We start from the raw sequence: 13919 nt of genomic DNA on the forward strand, positions 1-13919 counted from the left end.
TCAATGGTGAACAGTTTGGGTTGAAGATAACAGATCCTTAGATATAGGAGAGTGATGCCATAAGTGAATGACTCCAGATTTAAGTATGCCCTTTAAATTTAAATGCGCTAAATATTTGATTGTAAATATACAGAAAAGGATTTTTGTTAGTGATGTAACTTCATCAAATCTTCTCCAGCAGAGCAGGCTGATCTTACTTGCTCTGGTATTTCTCCTCAAGCAGCCTCGTGTTAAATTAACAACAGTGATAGTAACTTGACTTGGTGTATGTTAGTCACTATGTCGGCAAGGGATAGAGCAGCTGTGCCAGTAAATTTTGAGAATTTACATACTGTGGCAGGCTTTCCTAAAGAACCTGTGTGACTCTGTAAGATGATTGACTATCTTTATCTGCCTGTAGCTGCTATTATTGATTGTCTTTTGGCTACCATTGTTTTCCCTTCCTATTTACATCTAGTGCATGAGTCATTTTTTTAGAGACAGGAGTGAGGATGGGTGGAAAAATCTATTATGATAGGGCTTTATTTAAGACAGTCACAAAAGCCTGATTTGGTAGTTGCTGAAACATATTTTGCATCTTCCCCCTCCCAATGTGATGAATTATTATTAACTATAGACATGGCTGGAAACAGCAAAGAGAGCTTTCATGGCAGTAGCAGCGCTTTAAGCAGCTAACAACAATAATCAATGGAATTGTCCTTTAACATACTAAGGATTTTTTAAGCATTGTTTTTAAAGCACGTTCAGATTTTTTTTTTTTAAGACTTACTGCAGAGAAACAGATTTTCTTTTTTTTTTTTCCTCTTCCTTTTTTTTTTTTTTTTTTTTTTTCTGCTCTGTTCCCCAAGTCAGAAGTTTTTGGTAATAAAATGCACTTGGTTTCAAGTTTAACTAAATCTAGGGCAAAACCTAGGTGATATTCATATTCTGGTCTCTGAAGGGATGAACAATGAAAACTTAGCAGTCTTGCAACTCTGCAGGGCTTTGCAAATCAGTTGGTACATGTAGTGGACTTCCTGCTCAATCATTTTTCTGTCACAGTAATGTAATTCCACGTCCCCGACCGGACCAATGAAGAGCAACATGGTGGTATTTGTTTGAGTGCTTGTTGAAATACTGCTGTTTTTTTCCCTTCCAAACAGATATTAGTTGCGGCCTTGGGGGACTTCCATTTTCATGCTATGGAAAAGACATCAGCAAGAACACTTTGTAATTCCATGCTTATTAGTGACTTCTTTTCAGCAGGTGGGAGAAAATCCAGTGGGGTTTATTTTACCTGGAAGAATTTAAAATTTGATCCAGAACATTAAATTTCAGGCTATTAAAATCTGAGATGCTAAAATTCCTTTGAAAAAAATGAAATTAGATTGAAATTTAAGCTCACTTGAAAAGTATGTTGACTCTAGGTTTTATGAATGAAATATAGAAGTGAAAGCTGTATGTAGCTTCCGTGTGACTGGAAGAAGACTTGGCTTCTACGTGAACTATCACTCCTATAAAATTCCTTCTCTTTTTATTGAATTATTTCCTCCTCTTGAATTTTTGGAAGACTGAGTAGCTTGTCATTTCTGAGAGACAGTATGGGATAAAGCTTAGCAATGACATGAATTGTGATTGATGTGCTACCCAGTCTGCAGTTTGGGAGAAATTTGTAATTGCCAGTAAGAAGTGCGTAGTTTAGACTTAATTTCTGAAGAACAGAACTGATTTTGAGTGTCTTCATATAATTGATATGTCCATGGCTCACAGCTCTTTAAAGGTTTGGGGTTTTTTTCAGGATTTTTCTGACTGAAAAGAACTTGCAGTTTTGTGTGAGTTATTTCAGTCTCTGTGGAAAGAATTGGGTTTGCTCTAGGAATGGCTTTACTTTTACAAGTGGTTTCTGGTGGTCTTCCAGTTCCTGCCTCTGTGGCTTGGAGCAGATTAACAAGTGAGGTCAAGTGAACAAGCTTAGAGAAGCTTTGCGTTACATCTCTAAATGATTTCTACAAAATTCACCACACAAATCTTTATTTTGTAATTCATGCATTTGTTTTGTAATACCAGTGGTGTTAATTAACACCACTTCAGTGTTAGTATACAATACTTTGGAAGAATCTAAGCATTTTGTGAATGCTTACGCTATTCTGAAAGAGGAAAAAAAAAGCCATTTTTCTTAAATCAGAAAAGGTTTCTTTTACTGATGAACCATTACCAAAATTTGACAGTAATGACAGACACAGTACACATATCTCTATAGCTTAAAATGCCTATTGAGTGGTAATGTAATAAGCATATGCCTTTCAAAAGTTTAATTAGTGTTTACATTTTTGTTGAGAATAAAACAGTCCTACTCATATTACCAGGAGAAAAGTGTTTTAAAAACCTTAATGGATATCATTTGTTCAGTTGTGCCTCAATGACTTGGTTGTCTGACAAAACAGTGCATGAAGTTATTAGAATTATCCTGGATCACTCTTGAATCAAGGGTTTGTGAATGTGATTTCTGTACTTGCTTCCTCCAATTTAAAATGAAAGGCTTTACTGCTTAAATTTGTGCCAAATGGAGTGAAGTTGTAATTAAAGATAAATATTAAAAGAACCGCACCATAACATGATGGGGTTGTGCTTGTGAGCCATTAACAACCAGCTGAAGCATGGTCTGCTCTGCTCAAGAGCCTTGCTGGAAAGCGCGGGAGGTGGCTGCCTGTCGGCCTTGCCTCGGCTCCTCTGTGTAGGATCAGGGAAAGCCTCCTGAGGGTTCGTAAGAACTCTTCCTTAAGAGCAGCTGGGCATGCTTGGGTGGAGGAAGGCTTCTTGTAGCACAGAGTTAGGTGAAGAGAGGGACTGTGGAGAGACGTCTCGTCAGGAGGCCAAAAGGGAGCAGACGCACTCTCATTTCTCTCCTGGAAATGTTGAGTACAAGTTTTTCCTTCTTGCTACAGCATGAAGAGTTCCAAAGGGACTGCCAAAGGTAGGCAAGAGGGGAGAAAGAGATTACAAGCGCTTTGTGAAGAGTTTCTTTTACCTTGTGATGTAATGAAGCCAGATAAATTTAGCGAGTTTGGGCCTTAAAGAATTAGGGGGTAGCAAAGATGCCTTAAAACTCTCATATTTGGATCATGTCACAGAAAAGTGATCAGAAAACATCTATTTAGAAAATGAGGGCACTAATTTTGTTTGTCTGTGAAACACCAGTTAATCAAATGGTGTCTTCTACCTTTGTTGTTATTATGTGAAACACAGATAGTAAGCAAGGTTCACGGGTATCTCATATGTTTTTCAGAACTTTGCCAAGAATATCTTTGCAATTCTTCAGTCAGTAAAAGCCAGAGAAGAAGGCCGAGCACCTGAGCAAAGACCTGCACCAAATACAGCACCAACGGTAAGAGCAGCTCTTTGTTGAGTATAAAGGCTGTGGCACCAAAAGAGAGAGTGTCTTGTCATTATTAAAGACAAAATTTGTTCTGGTTTAGTTCCAATAAATGCACAACTTTCAAACATAACTTCACAGATATTCTTTGACTTCAGTTACATTTATTGATATTGAAAGAATTGAATATATTAATTTAATTTGCTCAATATGTTCTTGTTACTTTGAGATTAAACTGCTAGTGCCAGCTTCTGCATTTATCAAATACTAGCGACATCCTACATCTATTTGCAAAAAAAATATTAGAGGAGACTACTGCCATTTCAAACAAAATGTTTTGCTGTTTTTCTGACAGATAGGGTGTCAAGTGTTTAAGAATCTGGAACATGACTCATGAGTGGGAACAGCTTGAACTTGCTTTCTTTTGCCTGTAATAAATCAGGAGGACAGACTTAGAGCTTTATTGTTTAAGTCTATCTAGGTGTTAGACAGGATTTGTTTTGTATTGTGGTGTTTGCTATTGAGTTCTATTAAACCTCATATATTCTTGAACTCGGTGGCAGTCTGCTATAAAAGCTATTTAATCATACTTGGAATTGTTTTTTCTGCTGCTGCATTTAACAAAGAGCTAAATTTAAATGGCAAGATGAATTCCAACATTTAAATATTTGCTTAGTGCTGAGTTTTATAAATTGTGCATGAGTCTATTCAAATGTCCCATTCAGAATAGTTGTGAATACATAACTAAGCCATACACAAAAAAGATGGAATTGATATTTAGCGTGCCTCTAGATTGGCTCTTTTTAAAACTTTTTTTTTTTCCCCAGAGTGCCTCTTTTCCTCCAAATTTGTCTTTTTTTTCCTGTATGTTTAGCAGAATTTTAGCTTAATTAAGATGGCAAGGAATGTTTTGTGTGTGTGGCCGAAGGCTTAATCATGAGCTGTCAGCTGACAAGTTTTTTTTCTCCTGCTAATTCTTGAGATACTACAAAAACTTGGTGATTTCATAAAACTTACATCTTTTAGCTAATGTAGTTTGTTATGGCTACTTTAGTTTTGCCTCAGGTTGTTGTCATTGCTTTCAGTAGGTACTTCTAAACTCTTTTTCTGTAAGACTGTAAGTGGATGTTGAAGGGAAACATATCAGAAGTTTTCAAATACATTGAAACTCTTACAAAAGTGAACCAATTTTATACCTGTGGGCAGTACCACGTAATACTTTATGATGTTCAAAAACCCTCAAATACCTTTTAGTATGTTTTATGAATCTTATTTAACCTGTTTTAGGATCCCACTTTACGAAATAAGCAACCTATTCCAGCTGCCTACAACAGATATGACCAGGAAAGATTCAAAGGCAAAGAGGGTGAGTTGATTGTAACGCTTCTTTTAAAAGAAAAGAATTAAATTAATTGAGAGATGAAGCTGACGTGTTATAAAGTTTGAGTTAGGGGATTTTCTGTGCTGTTGCTTCTAAAACCTAGGAAAAAAACCCCAAAAAAGCTGTAACTATGCCTAAAGATAGCTTTTACAAATAATAAAGTCTATAACCATTATTTATTAGAAATTATTTCTGCCTTTTAGGAAGCAAACTTAAGCTTAAAACCAGAACTTATTGTGGGGAAAAAAAAAAATACTTATTTGTTTGGGAAAGGTCATATGCAGTTAATAAAAAAGCAGAACTGCAAATATGACTGTCAAGTGCATAAAATTAAATAGATTATCTGTCTTTAAACAATCACAGTTACTTTACAAGTTGCTTCTGGTAATTACAAGTACGTATTATTGGCTTGTTATGTCTCTTTACAAAACAAACTGGTAAAAGCAGTGCAAAATACTAGCTCCTTTCTGTAGAGAAGATGGAAGTAATCTACAAGATTTAAGACTTCTCATTTGGTTTAAAACACGGTGGAAGGTTCAACTTGAGTGATTATTTGTCTTTCTGACTCAAAATATTTCTTCTGTCCCTCTTGCTTTTTTTTGTACTCTGTTTTAGTACCATTTCTAGTTATTTCATGTTCATTTTATTACACTGCTGAGTTGCCTTTTCCGTCTAGTTTTCAAATAAAACCATTCTCTTCTTTAATGGAACTTCCTGTGCATGCCTCTAAGGGCTTTCTTTTCTGGCTGCAAGAGCTTACATGCTGCTGAATGCCATTTTAAACTGTAGATGAGCAATTCAACTTCCATCTTTTAGAGTATCTGGCTTTGTCCAAGTTAGTACCACTTGTTGTTCAGGGAAACTGAGTAACATTCATATGCCATGTATGTGAATTGTTAGGTTCTGTGGAAGTGCTGTACTGTAGCTGATTGTGTTCAATTTTATATTGAAATTACATGATCGTTATTGATACATAAATAAAAAGCAAGAGTATTTTACAGTACTACTTGGATAGTCAGTTTTGTCTGTAAGTGGAGAAAGAACAGCATAAAATATAACACCAAGGAGAATTGCGTGTTTTAAGAAATTTGTGAAGGTTATGTTTTCCATGCATCTCATACTGGATAATGTACAAGAATTTCAGAATCTGATTGTAACCATCTCTGAAGTAGTTTGGTAAAAAGTTTTGTAAGTGTACACTTACATGTGAATACATCCTTTAGGTTTATGAGCTTTCTTTGTGTGTATGAAACTTACTATAGGAAATTTGGTCCGATATTCTGTTATATCCTCTTGAAGTCTATTCCCTGTTGGCCTCAGTATACTTTTATTTCAGTACAGTGGTTTTTATTTACTACTGCGCATTGACAATTCAGTGGGAGGATAGGAGAAAAAAGCTGAAGCAGGATATTTCCCAGCTTTTTCAGCATTGAAAGATAATCTGCAAATAGCATCCATGAAGAATTAATTCCTATAAAAGAGCCAAGGAAATTTGGGAAAGAGAGGAAGAAAAAAAAACCCCAAACCAACCCTTCCATGAATATTTTTACTAGTAACTTTTTCAGTTTGCCTCTGATAATCTGTTAAATCTTAGACTCGTGTATTTGCCAATTAGTTTTTCTTTTACTACTGTTTCCTATTTAAAAAATAGTGAATATCTATATTAGTATGAAATAAAACATGGAGAAAGAAATTAATGGACATATGTAACAGTTCAAATGTATCACTGCATATAATGAATTGTAGACTCTTTTACAATAAGAAACTTAGGTAAAGGAATGGTCTGTGTCCTAGATGACAAATTACATAGTTCAAGTAAGCAATCCATGTACTAAAGAGGTGAATGTGTTTTATGCTTTTACTGCATGTGTGCAGTTCAAGAAGGAAGAGAAAATAACAGGTTTTGCATGACAGAAGAGTTTGTTGAATAGCTCACCAGTCCAGGTTTAATGTAGAAATTTCTGAGCAGAAATCAAGAGGAGGTTAAATGATTGCTAGGGGAAAAAAAAAATGTTTTGCCTGTAATTAACAGTAGTGAAAAATCCATTTGTATGTTATACAATTCTGAGAATGGGGGGGGGGGGGGGGGGGAGGAGAGTTAATTTAGAGTTAGTAATGTATTTCTGTTTTTCTTGGTGTATTTAAATAAATACATAGTTTAAGAACAGCACTGGTGTAGTACCAAGTTAGGTAAGTGTATGCTGGCATTGGAAATATAAGTTAGTTGTTTGAAAGAATGTATTTCAAATACAAGATTGATTTATTAAAGGTATTGATAAACCATTTATGGAAGTAACATTGAATTAGTAATTGACATCTGGATTTCTTAGGACAGGACCTAGAGATACTTGAGAGATCTTTCTCAGCTACAAGTTAACTTTAGAATATTGCAGATGATCTTATTTACTTCTGTGGTATTCTATTACAAAACTGTAACTTAAAATTTGTAATCTAACTGAAACTCACAGTGCAGATAGTTTTCAAAAGATTTAATTAGGTATTAATGTTTTTCTGTGCCATTCAGCACTGGTAATGTGAGTTGCTTAAAATTGAACTATACACATCACTTGCAACTGTGTTATAAGTGAACTCATTCTTTAAAGGGTTTTTTAATTTAATTGTCATCAAAATTAATTTGTGGCCCCCAAATATTCAGTGCAGAAATAGTCATCAATAAAAGTAAGGCTTTTTTTGTTCCTTGCAGACTATTTTTTTTACAGTTAGTCTAGTACGAACTTGGAATTCCTTGTGTTTATGGAAAGCTTGCAGTATTGGGGATTTGGGGAAAGAAGTCTGAAGGAAAAGAAGGATGATTATCTAAGTTCTAGGTATAACAACTTTATACCATTGTATCCACGTTTATTAGTAATGATGGATAACACCTGAGATCAAGTTGAACCCTGTAGATTTGTGTCGATCTGAAGGGTTTCCCGTCTTACCCTGTGTGACTGTGCCTGTGGTTGGCTGGAGATTGCGGAAGGGACGATTGCATGATGTGCATAGCAGCGATTTTGGCTAGAGGCTGAAACAAAGCGAAGAGAGTCAGTGTCTCCAGGCTTTTGTCTTTGTCTCACCTGTTTGGTATTTCCTCAGAGAAACTATATGAAGGATGCACAGTAGTCTTCTCGTTGCATCATGATTGTGGCTTATTGTCTATCTGCAGTTTCATATACTAGAGCATTCATGAAGATTTAAAGCTTAGGTGCCAAAGAGGTGAACTGTTTTTTCTTTGAATATTTGTGTGGTTTAATACAGAATTTTTCCATTAACATTCTTGTTCTTAGCATAAACAACTCAAAGCTTGTAGAGCTGAGATAGTAAATTTAGGAATTTTAACATGAGATGCATAAGTAAACTGCTGAGTTGCAGCCAAATCTCACTGCTTCTTGTAATGGATCATTATTTCTGATGCAGTGTATCAGGAAGCCTCTCTCGTTGGCTTACTTAAAATTTTCATGCCAGATGGGACAGACTGCTAGAATGGTTTAGATTGCTTTAATAGTAACTGTGAGGGGGTTGGTAATTGTAAGGTACTGCTCTCGAGGAGCAAATAATCGGTTACACCTGCAGTCAACGGGACTGCTTAGGCAGCCCTGAGTCAGTAGTTGGCAGCTTTCTCTCAGATGGGTCTCTTGTTACTGTAGCTTTGGGTAGGCAGGAGAGAGAAATCTTTTCTTTGATATTCTTAAAGTTCTGTGAGACATGCCATAGGAAATGTATTAGAATGTCTCTTGCAGTAGGATTCCTAGGTCCTGGATGTTTCCACAGTGGAAGAACATTTTATGGTTTTGAGGTGAGGAGGTGAACACCCTGCAGGTACTCTCCTTGACAGCTCTTTCCTTCCTCTTGGTTTTTTCTTTCATGCTGGCAGTCAGTGATGGTGTTCTCTCTTCAACAAGACAGAGCTCCACTCTGTTCTAAACTTTCTCGACTTTTCCCTGTGTAGTTTTATCCCTTTCCATCATATTACTCCCTTTAACTTGTTTTTTTTACACTTCATTAATGTAGCTTATTAATGTCTATTTTTGCTAGTGATATTTTATTCATGACACAGACCTTTTTCAAGCTGCAGTCTGTCATCTTCTTGAGCAACATAATCTTCTTGGGCACATTCCTGTGCCCAGATGTCATTTGACACTTAAGAAGGTATCTTGTATTCTCTCCTGTGTGCCTCAAAGTTTGATATTTAAATACGTATTTATTGATGTGTGTGGTTTGTGGTTCAGACAGTGGTATACCAAACTTTGAGCTAATGTGATTGTTCGGTAGGACATTCTAGGCACTAAACTGTTTTGGATGTTATACTTTGTTTTTTCTCCAGTTTTTTTTTTTTTTTTGGGTGGCTTTACTGGAGGTCTTCCTTCTCACATGTTTGTTTATTTGGTAATTTCAGAGTGTGAAATAATACTGGGATGATAACATTGAAGGCTTAACTTTTTGTGACCCATTGAGTACATCTCTCGGTATAGATGGCAGAGTTCAGTTTCTCTGTGCTGCTCCAAGTGTTAGGTCTTTAAGGCGTGTTCCAGGAGCATTGTTCTTCTTTGCCTACTATCGTTGGTGTCAAGTTTTTAACATGGCAGAAGCCAATCATTATTAAAAACAAAACAAAAAAAGACAAACTTTTAGTCCTATTTAGTGTAAATTGGAGAGGGTCTTGCTGTACAGCTACGTGATTTCAGTCTGTAATGGTGAAAAGAATTTTATTTACCACATCAAAGTGTTTCTTTCCGGAAACCTTGCTGTTGACTTCCTACTATTGTCATTTAGCTTGAATTATTATTGTAATTGTGTTGAATTTTCAAATATAGCTACAGTTTTTCAGAAGTATGTCTAACTTTCAATCAGTCAGTTAAGCTTAGGCAACAGAGGACTGTGAAGTTTTTGTACTTGAGATGACTCTGGACCATAATTTTTTTTTCTCTCTCTCCTATGCATTGTTAAGAAAGCTTTGTTATAAAGTATTTTTTGTTATAACTATTTTCTTTTAAATTGTAATTTCTGTTTACACAAGGAGAATAGGAAAACTGGTAGCAGGAGATCCAGAGTTCTGAAACTTGACTCCCTTGTTAGACTTTTATTTATTGCATTCATTTCTAAGGTTATAGGATTCTACTTTTTTTTTTTTTTTTTTTTTTTTTTTTTCCCTAGCAGAGAATATATGCAAGAGATTGACATTTTGAAAAAGATTGCCTTCTATCTCTATTTTCTGGCTTGATGTGACTAAGTAACTTGATAACTTTCAGTACTGTACATTCACTTCAGTGCTGGAAAACACACACAGATTCATACTGTAATTTTTTTTTATTGGTACTGTGAGAAACTTTTAAGAACTTGGTTTTAATTACTTGTAAGATGATTACTGAAGTGCTGTATATGAACTGTGCAGAGAATTTTGTAAACTAATTAGTGTAGCTTGGAAATTGAGGCATGAAACTTACTTGAGTATAGTACTGAAAAAGAGTGTTCAGTAAACTCTTATGCAGAATAAAATTTGGTTCAGTGATTTAATTACCATGGGTGTGAAGTGGGGTAGTGAATCATTTCCAGGCAATCTGCAGAGCTGTTGCTATCTGGGGTTTGAAGAGTATACAGCTGAAAAAAGAAGTGGTTATTCGATCTTGTTCATCCACAATTCAGAGTCTTTAACTTGAGCTCTTCAGTGTTGCAGAGACATGCTTCTTTGTTTACTTTCTATTTGCCTACACTTCCTTCCAGAAATTCAGGTTACTTCGAGTCTTTTAAAAGCTATTATTATTTTGGTAATTTATCAGTCCTCAAGTTTGCACCTGGATTGGATGGATAGAGCTGCAGCAGGTGCAGAATCAAAATACAGAGTGATCTAGATTGACATAGAGCAGGAGACTTTAAGCAAATGGAAGGCACTTGGAAAATTAATACTTGTATGCAAGGAAATGGAACATATGCCCAAATGATGATGGAGAATATAGTCAGCCCAATAAGCTAATGCATTAGGGTGCATATTTTCATTTCCAGATCTAATTCCTTTAAATGAGAGAAGGTACTCAGATTGATGCATGGTGATGCTAGAAAGGTAACTAGTGATGAACCACACTGGGAAAGTGTATGCTGCGTCTGACAGTCTTTGGGTCATTGAACTGTGAAATTATGATCGTCATACATACAAAGACCAGAGAAGAAAGGAAAGTCTTAATGTTAACTGTTGACAGTTTATGGTTTTGAAGCATTAGAATTGATTATTTAGTACTAGTTACTGGGTTTAGTCTCACAAGATGTGGTTTTTAAGGCATTTGTTGATGTAGGTGTGTTTAACAATGCTTATATGTTTATAAAACTGATTATATTTGGCAAACAAAAAGTTGTCATGCAGTTCATCAGAATACATTAATGTTGGGCTTTGCTTGCATTCTTTACTCCTTAGAGTTAGATCTGTGTTTGAAGTATTTAATATGAACTGCTTTTTGTCTAGCAAGTGTGTATGATAACTTTGTCGTTTAATTGATAAATCCCAATGTATTGAACACTTATTGAAGTAAGGTTGTGGGTTTTTTTTAGCTGTTGTTCTACATCTAATTCCAAGTTTGAAAATAAGAATGCAAAGGCTTGCCATCGTGACGTTTTTATATAAAGGGCTCTTTTCTTCTTAAATACCTTTTTCTTAGTAGATGGCTTATAATTTTCACTCCTTCCTCTGTTACCATCAATGAAGCTGTGATTTTTGAAACTGGAGTTGCAAACTAATTCTTGGCCAGGCATTAATATTTCATCTCTGTGCTGGTGTGTGACTCAGCAGCACAGGTTTGAGCTGATTTGGGAGGGAGGGGAGAAACACTGCTTTTGTGCTCTTAGTCAGAGGGTATGGTACAGCATTTACGCTGATGTATGCTGAGGGCATATCACGTCACATAATGCTCCACATTGCTCTCTGTTCTGCTTCTCTTTATTGTGGCCTGTGGGTCCTCTTGTATCCCAGGTCTGCTTTTGAGTAGCTGCATCGGGGTCAGCCGCTGCCCTTGCAGAATGCTCTGGAAGAAATGTCACTCCGCTTTCCAGCCTGGTCCCCGGTTATCTCTTACAACCAGCTGTATTAACCTGTCTAACACCTTCAGCAGTTTTTTTTAAGTAGGAATGCAGCTATATAACTGTGGAGTCCCTAACTTGGAAGCATTTGTTTTCTGCTTTGCATGGACTGCATACAGTGAGGGGAGCAGAAGGTATACTGTATATGGCCAAGTGTACAAACTGGTGAGACCTTATAAAAAGACCCAAAAGTGCAAGTGGCAGGGCTCTCATTTGTGACACTTATTATTTCTGTGAGAAAAGCGAGTGACTGACTGGTGGAACATCACTTGGTGAATGTGAGGAGATCAGGTAGAAAAAGCTATATTCTGAGAAAAGAGTGTCTGTGCTGTTAGCAGTTAAAGGAGGGTTGCTGTGGTTATCTGAAAGCTGGCAATGCTTCACACTCATTCACCGGTTGCTTGAGAGCTTGACGCAGGAAATTTGAGAGCTGGTGGGAAGTTTGGGAGGTGGTTTCTTCTACTCATCCCACCCTACCTGCAGGCAGCAGACCCCGGGGCCCAGAGTAGACCTCGTCGTGGCTGCAGTAACTGTTTGCAGGAATGTAGATGGGTACCTATATACTTTGACCACTTAGCATCTCTTAAATTTACATTAATAAGGAAAAGTGCTATGCTATTATTTACAGATATTCAGAACTGTTTTATTTACTACCTGAGTAGCTGTTAAATAGGATTGGAAGGCCTACGTAGCTGCTGGAAATGTTCAGTAGGCAAGAGTACCCTTGCCTTGAGGCAACAGGTGGCTCTTCAGGATTACCAGTTGTTTGCTCCTCCTACTAGGAGGAAGGGTCACCACAAGGCTGGAAGCACGAAGCTGGTGAGAGCCAGAGGTCTGGTTAGTAGCTCTTGTGACTCAGTACATGAACCAGGACACATTTCATGAGAGACTTGGGGAGATTTTTGCAAAAGATTAAACCATGGACAGTTGAGCTGAGGCTTTTTCCCTGCCAGATGCTTCTCTTCCCCCTTGATCTACTTGCTCACTTTGCGACTGGCTCTGTGGGCCTTTGTTCCCTTTGCAGTGCTGATGGAGACTTGGGTTAGGGTTTTTAAATTAATCGAGATGGAACGCAAAGTTTTATTCGGGGAAAAAGTAGAAAGAATCCAGTGGAAAGAAATAACTGAGACAGGGAACAAATGTGCAGAAATAATGATAGAACCAGAATTTGTGCTGAAAGGAAAGAAACTCTGGCATGGGGGATGCTTCTTTGCTGGTCTTATAAGGGTTGTATGTATTCTTTGGAGTTTGGGAAGAACATCTGGTTGAAATAATTTGAAATTCTCCGTGTCGCAGGCAAGAGGAACCTATAATAGGTCAATCTGGAAAGGGGAAACATTCCCTGGTGACCTTCTGAAATCTGCAAACAACTGTCAGCCTAGATCATATTCCTCTGATTCATGTCACTCCGGGTCAGCAAAAGCATCTCTTCATCTTAGAGGAGCTCTACTAGTTGTTCTGCAAGGCTCCAGGCAGCACCTGAAATATTAATAGGCTCCTTGCCCAGAAACAGTGACCTATATAGTTGCAGAGAAAACTATTGGCCATGGAAGCGGTTGGATGCAACTTCACTAGCTTCAGCTTAAGTTCAGCTCTGAGCCCAATGTATAATTGTATCTCCAGGTTAGGGAGAAAGGATATAAGGCAATATGAATTTATAAAGGACACTTCCATTTATCATATTTCCTGACTACTAACCAAGTTTTGTATTGTGAACAGAACCTAAAGCACTACCAGTAGCAAGAGGCATTATTTGCAAAAATAATTTCAAAGATATTTCCAGTGTTGTCCACTTAGACACAACGTCGATTTACAAGAGACTTTTTTCCTTTGCAGAAACGGAAGGCTTTAAAATCGATACCATGGGCACGTATCACGGGATGACTCTGAAGTCTGTAACGGTAAGTTAAAAGACTTCTATTAAATATGTTTTGTAGAAATAGTAGTGTTCTTGTACGTATCTTGTAAGCCTGGCCTGGGCTCTGGAAAGTCACTTTGGCTGACTAACAGAATGAATGAAAGTTCTCGGTGAAAAGATAAAACATGTTTAGATTTGATCTGTGCATTTCAGAGATCTTTGCTCAAGGGATTTGTCTGCAGTTAAAAGGTGTGCTGGGAAGGCTT

At 37.0% G+C, this 13919-nt stretch overlaps 1 protein-coding gene across 1 annotated transcript in view; it reads left to right on the top strand.

Moving 5' to 3' along the window:
• Positions 1–13919, top strand: part of CDC73 (cell division cycle 73) — a 105259-nt gene that overhangs the window by 21446 nt on the left and 69894 nt on the right. Inside the window, exons 8-10 of the mRNA XM_086753273.1 lie at positions 3266–3364; positions 4640–4718; positions 13632–13696. Coding sequence (XP_086609399.1) covers positions 3266–3364; positions 4640–4718; positions 13632–13696 — 243 coding nt within the window. The remainder of the gene's footprint in view (positions 1–3265; positions 3365–4639; positions 4719–13631; positions 13697–13919) is intronic.

The sequence above is a fragment of the Chlamydotis macqueenii genome, chromosome 8 (genome assembly GCF_036417535.1).
Source record: "Chlamydotis macqueenii isolate bChlMac1 chromosome 8, bChlMac1.mat, whole genome shotgun sequence".
In the NCBI taxonomy this organism is placed as follows: Eukaryota; Metazoa; Chordata; class Aves; order Otidiformes; family Otididae; genus Chlamydotis; species Chlamydotis macqueenii.